This window comes from Sinocyclocheilus grahami, unplaced genomic scaffold, assembly GCF_001515645.1.
Source record: "Sinocyclocheilus grahami isolate Dianchi unplaced genomic scaffold, SAMN03320097.WGS_v1.1 scaffold73.1, whole genome shotgun sequence".
Classification (NCBI taxonomy): Eukaryota; Metazoa; Chordata; class Actinopteri; order Cypriniformes; family Cyprinidae; genus Sinocyclocheilus; species Sinocyclocheilus grahami.
In genome coordinates this window covers 1,826,949-1,835,756 of record NW_015505252.1, presented here as the reverse complement: position 1 = coordinate 1,835,756, position 8,808 = coordinate 1,826,949, and the positions used below count along the sequence as shown (strand labels likewise).

General features: G+C 39.0%; 1 protein-coding gene across 1 annotated transcript in view; it reads right to left on the bottom strand.

The window, feature by feature from the left end:
- LOC107585694 (protein TANC1-like) overlaps nt 1-8,808 on the bottom strand; it is a 70,854-nt gene continuing 62,046 nt past the window's right edge. The window contains exons 16-18 of the mRNA XM_016272822.1: nt 7,115-7,206; nt 6,070-6,302; nt 1-856 (exon numbers count right to left, since the gene is read on the bottom strand). Coding sequence (XP_016128308.1) covers nt 106-856; nt 6,070-6,302; nt 7,115-7,206 — 1,076 coding nt within the window. The 3' untranslated portion in view covers nt 1-105. The remainder of the gene's footprint in view (nt 857-6,069; nt 6,303-7,114; nt 7,207-8,808) is intronic.

Genomic DNA, 8,808 nt, shown 5'->3' with positions numbered 1-8,808 from the left:
ACAGTAGTGTGTATATGTGTATATATATATATATGGCTGGAATCATCTTCAGATCGAATCCCTTCATATGAAGTGTGTTTTCTAGGGTTGTTGCATATGAACATCCTAAACATTCGACTCAATAAAAGATCTCTTTGGTCTCATTGCCGCTACATGAATGGTGGGGTTTTCTTGAGTTAAGCCGGGCTGTTTGCTCATGCTGTCTGTGAATGAATGTGCCATGGCCAGAACCGGTTTGCTTTCTTTATGGCAGAACTCTTTAGCATGCAGACTCCCGTTGTGCAGTCCGCCCATGGCGGGACACTTGAGCGGCTCGTAATAAGCTCCAGACGGTTTTCCGTACACAATCTCACCCGTCAGACCTGCAGAAACGACGAGTCCTTCAGTGGAGTGACTCTGCCAACCTCGAGACACCACCGGCTGCTGCGGCTGCTGAAATCGAACTGTTTTGTCCATGATTCCCATGAACGGACGGGGTTTGTACTCCACAGAGCCGGTCTGGCTGATCTTAGGCTTGTCCGATGCGGTTTTGGTGCGCACGTCTGGGCCTTGCCCTTTCCCGCTGTCTGATAAACTGCTGCTGGAGGCCAGGCTGCTGGTGGAGCTGGAAACCCTCATGCTGGCGTCCTTTCGCAGCTCTCGACTTTGAGCTCCAGAAGTCACAGAAAGAACCGTCCCTTCTAGAGTTTTAGACGAGTGCATTTGGACATCTGCATCGTCGTTTGTGGGCAGTAACGGGCTGATATCAATGCCTGGTCCAGCCTTTAGGACGCTGGATATGTGCCGGCTGGGAATCGGGCTGGACGGAGCATATTGCGCCTGGCTCTTTGTGTTGGTCGGCCGTGTAATTAATGAACTCTTCAGCTGTTGTTCATTGTGTCATCAATCAGAGGTGCAGACTGGAAATTGGCTCTGTATTGTGTCGGGAGACCTTTTGGAGCCGGGCTATTACTTCTGAAAAGACCTTCAAATCAATTCAGGCCCTCTGAGTAATTTGCATCTTTCTCGTCTTGCAGTGTCTGACATCTTGAGCAGCGAAAAACCACAATCTGATTGATCCAGACCAGCAGAACCAGCACACCTCGGCACAAACTCTTGGCATGAAGCGTAATAATAATAATTGATAATTATTAGAGAATTTGCAATTTTTCAAGAATTTCTATAGTGGAGTTGTTGATCATTTATATTAGGGATCAAATAACTAATCACAAAAAGCACACGGGAAGAGTATATTTTTGTAAAATAATATTTTATTAATAAATTTACATATACAATATAATTTCCTATTAAATATTGGTATTTTCCTCTTTTTATACATTTCCAGTCTGCAATGATATTATTTTTGACTAAATCTGAAATAAAATATAAATACTAGGGATGCTCCGATCGATCGGCCGGAGATCAGTATCGGCCGATAATCACATTTTATGACTCGATCGGTACTCGCTGCACTTGACCGATCTCACGAACCGATCGCAATTTGATGACGTCAACACGTGACGACGTACATGATGCAGGGGGACATAAATGATTTGGCACCACAGTCATGTCATAGCTGGTGTAGAAATGCTATGACGTTTCGAGAAACAATTAAAAATTAGCTATTTGTCGTGTATGTTTTGCATGATATATGATATGATGAATAGATGGTTCATTTTTAACAGCAGATTCAGTGACGTTAGAGATGATCTGCACCTCACTGCACGCGTCTGTGGCGCGTTACGGCTCCACGGCTACCGGAGCTGATCGCGGCCGCTCTAATCAGTGCTTGTGTTTATACCGACCAGCCGCGGCACGTTTCTGTGACGTCAACACGTGACGACGTACATGATGCGTGAGGACATTAAAGATTTGGCGCCACAGTCATATCATCGCCGGTGTGGAAATGACGTTTCGAGAAACAATGAAAAAATCGCTATTTGCCGTGTATGTTTTGCATGATGATATGATGAATGGATGGTTCATTTTTAACAGCAGATTCAGTGACGTTAGAGCTGATCTGCGCCTCACTGCACACATCTGCAGCGCGTTACGGCTCCACGGCCACCGGAGCTGATCGTAGTCAATGCTTGTGCTTCTACCAGCCAGCCGCGGCACGTTTCTGAAGCGGCTCTCCGCCTGCTTGGCTAAAAATAGTCTTTTGTGAGTTGTCACAGCGTGGAGGACAGAACAAAACCTCGTCGGAGCCGTAAGGGATAACGGTAATATAACATGCTGATCGTGGGCTGCTCTTAAATGAACATTTATTTATAAAACAAAATATCTTCTTTGGCCATATTAGCCTACTCAATAGCATTAACACAGGCTTTACTCCTTTCCAACTTTATCTGGAATGTCACCGTTTCTGTCAGTGCAACTTCCCTACCAGGCGAATGAACACACATGAAATCGTCTGCCTCATGAAAAAAATTTAGTTAATATTTGCATAATTTGATTTATTTTATCCACTCGCAAATAATCAGAATACATTATTACCTGACCCGCGGATTATCCGCAGCTCCCGTGGATATAGGAAAAGGAAAATATGTTTGCTGCGTAAATCAGACGGACTTAGTGAAAATGTAAATTCATTCTCTGCCAGCAGGAGGTGCTTTAAAGCGGGAGAAACAGAGATTTCCCCAGTAACAGCTGTACACAAAGCAGCGCTGAGCTCACAAACGCTGCTTTATCAGGCATATAACATGCGAGATGAAATGAAAATGACATTGAAAATGTTCTAAAGATAGTCTTCCTTCAGAAATACAGTGATATAAAATCACCCGCGCCTCATTTTGATTTTTAAACGTGCAGTACATGCTCATGTTTATTCAACGAAGCCTTTTGAAATATCGGTCAGTTTTGATATTGTGGCGAGCATCACAAATAAATAAATGTATTGGAAACGCATCCCACAGCACAACCACCTGAGCCCAACTTCAGTCTACTCATCACCTTAACTTTGACTGCGTTTGTAGCCGGCGCCAGACTGATAAACACACACAGACCGGAAGTTAACTTCGGGCCAGGCGCGTGCGCCCAATGAAACCATCTATATAAAGCTTGAAGCATCAAAATCGGCATCGGCCGATCACCATGACAAGAAATTGGTACTCCGTATCGGCTGCAAAAATCCTGATCGGAGCATCCCTAATAAATACTTGATAATATATATTAGGGCTGTGCAAAAAATCTAATTTTTTAATGCGCATCTCATCAGTAAAGCCGCTTCTGGTGATTAGTAGTAAATCTCCAGCACGTGCGTTCAGATGGAGCGGCATTTACTACAGGCGATTCATTGCCGATTATGAACGTGTTTTTGTGTAGCTTGTCAGTGATCTACGACTCTATGTAGTAAATGCCGCTCCATCTGAAAGCACGTGCTGGAGATTTACTACTAATCACAGGAGCGGCTTTACTGACGAGATTCGCATGAAAATCGCTTTCGATTTTTTGCAGAGCCCTAATATATATATAGGGATTATATATAGGGATGTTACGAATTTATATGGTTGACCATAATTTAATTAGGGATCAATTAACTGTTAGCGTCAATATCACAAAAAACATATTGGCAAAAGTCCAAATAACAAATGCAATTTAATTTTATAAATACATTTTTAATTTGTAAATAAAATTCTGGAATTTCAGCCTGCACTGTTGTTGTTGACAAACTATTAAAACAATTTTAATCATTTTAAATAAATGTGAAATAAAATATTTATATTACATGAAGAAACGTAAAATTAAAAACTTAAAAAAAAAAAAAAAAAAACTTTACCATGTGGGTTGTAAAATATTTTCTGATGACTGATGTTTGAAAACCTTAATGTCAGCATTAATAGCTGAATTAAAAATCTGAATGTTATTTATGTCTAGCTCCTGTTGAATTCATATGAAAATGTGTCTATAGCATCTAGATATTCTCTAAATCCAATTGTTAGAGCATCTCTTAAAGGGGTCATATGATGTTGCTAAAAATAACATTATTTTGTGTATTTGGTGTAATTAAATGTGTTTCAAAGTAAAAAAAACATTATTTTCCACATACTGTACATTATTGTTTCTCCTCTATGCCCCGCCTTTCTGAAACGCGTCAATTTTTACAAAGCTCATCGGTCTGAAAAGCGAGATGTGCTGTGATTGGCCAGCTATCCAGTGTGTTGTGATTGGCCGAATTCCTCAAGCGTGTGACGGAAATGTTACGCCCCTCACCATACTGTTGATGCCGTGTTCCGACCGGAGCGACGAGACATGAACATTAAAACCCATTACAAACTAGGCATTCGTTGCATCCAGTGGGGACATTATAATCAGTAATTATGACTTATGTCTTTTTACGCGTTGCATTGCATCGTGCCACATAAACATAAAACCCTGTCTGCATTTGTGATCGGTGGCAAATAATAAAAGAAAACGTACTTGTGTGAGTCAGAACTGCCGGCATTTTAGTCTAACGGTACTCTCCCAGGATCAGTAAACAGTCCTCCATAAAATGTGCCGGTGATCCACAGCACTAAGTTGATGTATTCCCTCAGCGACCAGCACGGATCAGCTCTAGGCATGACGAAGCGGATATCGTCCTCTTTTGGAAGGCCAAACAAAGTAGTTTCGCTTTCACAACGAAAAACACAGTGGCCTAGCGTGAGCGAAAGCCCCAGCTTAGCGTGAGCTGAAGCTGGGCAAGAGTGAGCTGAGGCAGCGGGGTTGGCGAAGGAGCGGTGAAAGCCGATCTGGCGATCCACAGCACTAAGTTGATGTATTCCCTCAGCGACCAGCACGGATCAGCTCCAGGCATGACGAAGCCAAAGAGAAAGGAAAAAATGAAATCGCATCATATGACCCCTTTAAAATATGGAATCAGTTTAGACGAGCCTTTTCGCTTACTGATCTCTCAATGCAAGCTCCTATCATGAGAAATCATATGTTTCCTCCTTCGATTATAGATGCTGCTTTTAATTGCTGGGTAGAGAAAGGACTTGTCACACTGAAGAATCTATATAATGATTGTAGCTTTATGTCATTTTCTCAAATAAGAGCAAAATATAATATTCCACAAACACATTTCTTTAGATATTTACAGATTCACAGCTTTATGATATCTAACACTCTGGATTTTCCAGTTATACCTACAGAATCACTACTTGACACAATTCTAAAAATCAACCCACTCTCCAAAAATAATATAGGGTTGATATATTCTCTGATTTCTTCACAAAATCAAAGCAACAATGGGAAAGTGAACTTGATTTGCTTTTCCCAGAGGAAACATGGCAGGATATTATAAATAAGATTCATTCAACTTCAATTTGTCTACGACTTACAATTATTCAGTTTAAAGTGGTTCACCGCCTACACTGGACAAAAGCAAAACTAGCTACATTTTCACCAAATATAAATTCTTTGTGTGACCGGTGTAGAGTTGAGATAGCTAATCATACGCACATGTTTTGGTCATGTTCTAAGCTTGTTAATTTTTGGCAATTAATATTTAATTTTATTTCAGAAGTCCTGTATTTATCTATTGATCCTTCTCCTATTCTTGCAATATTTGGTTTAACTACAGAACTTTGTCTAGATAATAATACAAAAAACATGATTTCTTTTTCAACGTTAATAGCCAGACGTCTTATATTGCGTAAGTGGCAGGACAAATCTCCACCTACTTTTAGTCAATGGATTAGGGATCTTATGTACCACCTTGCATTAGAGAAGATTCGATACTCCATTAAAGGCTGCAGTCAAACTTTTTTCTCTATTTGGCAGCCAGTGCTGACATACATAGAGCAAATGGATCCAAATTTAATATTTTCTGCTTAATTTTGATGTCATTTTTTTCTCTTGTCATTCCCTCCCTTTTTTATTTTTAAATCTATTCTGGTTCAATGTACATATATATATACATATACACACGTTCATTCATATATGTTTATAAATAACAATAGGGTACAATGGTGCAGTGGGGAGGGGGGGGGGGGGGCCCTGTTGGAGCAAGACATCTTTTTTTCATCCTTTTTCTTTTGAAAATGTTGTTATATTATGTAAAATATTAATAAAAATAAAAATCTTTTTTCCCAAAGAAAATGTGTCTACAGGAACCAGCAGACTGCACAAAAGAGACATAAGTGAATGAGAGCAGGTGTCTGGTGAGGCATTTGTAATGATCTCTGGTGTCTTACGTTGGTTTTCCGGCGACAGCGGGAGAGATTGAGGTACAAAGACACACGCAGCTCCTTAAAGGCCTTGAGTTCATCACCGAATCCCTCTCTGGGAAACTTCCTCAATGCGTACTGATAGCGCTGAGCCGCTTCCTTCATCTTCCCCCTCTGAGAGAGAGAAACACAGCTCATCAATCACAGATCATCCTGACACATCGTCTGCTCTGATAACAATCACTCAGTATGTCATTATTTTCAATCCCGTTTCTCCTGGATTAAAGCTCAGCGCTTTGATAAGGCGTGTGGAGATAATCGTTCTCATTTTTATTTTAATAAGCGTTCAGACATTAATATCACACATCAAAACTCATCTCTGGAATACTTGATTATTATTAGTCATTCCATACACCCTATATATATATATATATATATATATATATAGGGTGTAATTAATTGTTATAATCAACATTTCTCTTGCTCCATCCACCCATTGGCTGGGTCTTGTGTGAGTAAATTATATTTATAATTATTATATATTATCTAGTATTGAATAAATTATAATTATAAACAACATTTCTCTATCTACCCTTTTAAATGTCTTGTTTTCAATAAATTATGTATAATTATTATATCTTTCATTGAATAAATTATATTCATACATGTATAATAATAAATTAAAGTAATTACATGTATAATTATATTAATTATGATATATACTTTTAATAATAATACAATTAAAAGATTTTATTAAATATTATAAAATTCTAAAATATTATTTATAATTATAATAAGCATTTATTTCACTCCATCCACGCTCTTGCATTTTTTCCCCCCACTGTTAATCCCATTTTTTATTTTAATAGGAATTCAGTCATTAATATCACATATCAAAATTTATCTCTGGAATACTGTTAAAGAATCTCAATCTTGGGCTTTCAAATATGTTTGTGTAATTAGGCTAAACTTCAAGCTGTCCTGACCTTATACAGCAGGTTGCCTTCCTCCATGAGCTTCTGCAGGAGGATGATGAGGATGTCGGGTTTGGAGGTCGCCATCGCCCAGGCTGCGTTACCTTGAGAGAGAGAGAGAGAGAGAGAGAGAGAGAGAGAGAGAGAGAGAGAGAGAGAGAGGTGGAGCGTTACATCAATCTGCTCCTGAAAACACAGCTGAGCAGAAGAATGGAATTGGCGTGAAAGAGTTACCTAAAGAGTGTACCTGTTCGATCATAAGGTGACGTTCTGTAGCCTGACGAGGGTTTTAGTGAAAGCAGTTAAAAGAGAGAAGAATGAGAAACAGAGCAGAAAGAGACATGCAAAGAGAAAATACAGCATCACTCGTCCACAGCAGCCACCAGATGCCACATGTGCGTCACTTTTACACCAACACAGAGCTGAAGAAAAGCATTTTCATCTTTTCATCAACTCTTAAGTCTCCTGCAGTGAACCCTGCTTGATATTGATGACCTAGCGTTGTCACGCTCACACTGTTTGTGTATGGGAAAATTAAAATAATTAAAAAAAATCAAAAAAATTGTTTTTTTTTCCCTGTATGTCATCAGAGCAGGGTTATTTTTGCATCAAGATAATATTTTAGTTTTTAATTTTAAATGGTAATTTTCCTTTTTTTTAGATTTGATAAATTTTTTTCAACACAAGAAGAAACTAACTGAAAATGAGAAATGTTGCAACTAGCTGAAATAAAATGTTACGTCAAAGAGCTTCAGCAGACTGGTGTAAATAAAGCTGTTGCACACAATTTTTTATTTTTATTTTTGCTATGCTGGAAACGACTTCAGCCACTTTCATTTTAGTTTTGATTAGTTGATTATGCATTGTAATTTCTATATGTGACGTGCAGTTTCTGTGTCATCAGCAAGGCCATTGAATGTGTAAATTATGACTTTTTTAATCACAAATCACCTTTTCATGTGTTTCATCAAAGTGTTGTTATGGCATAAAATGACTTTGGATGTTATAAGTTCTGAAAGTAAGATTCATATACAAAGACCATGATGCAGTATGATTGTTTTTGTGCAGTTAATCAGCTCAAGTCAGTGGAAACAGCTGGTTCTGAGAAAGGCTGAGCACCAGCAACACACACACACACACACACAGAGAGCAGGGTCTGTGATGTAAGAGCTTCAGGAGGAAAGATGTGATTGGCTAATGAATATCACATGCTCATGTTATTGATGACAAATGCTCTGTTTCAGTGAATTCATTCAAAACTTCATTCTTTTCACTGTATTTTACTTCTTGCATTAAAACATTTTGAAGCTACAGTAATTCAGTCAACATCTTCTCTGATTGAAAAAAAAACATCATACTTTTCATTTCACAGCAAATACACAAATATTGAAAATATTGCCGAAAGGCAACATTTTCATCCATATGATCCAGGTCTCACCGAGTTTGGCTCCTTTCTTCAGTAAGGTCAGCACCACTGAGGTGTTTCTGCAGCCGATGGCTCGATCCAGCGGCCTCATGCCACTGTAGTCCACATGCTCGATCACAGCCCCCTTCTCAACCAGATAATGAACCTGCAAACACACAACACACACGCCTCAAATCATCCGTGAGAATCCGTGGCCAGGATGCTGAAATTACAATGACAGGAAGTAGTAGTTTTATGACAAAATACACTACTGTTCAAAAGTTTGGAGTCCCTTTTTTTT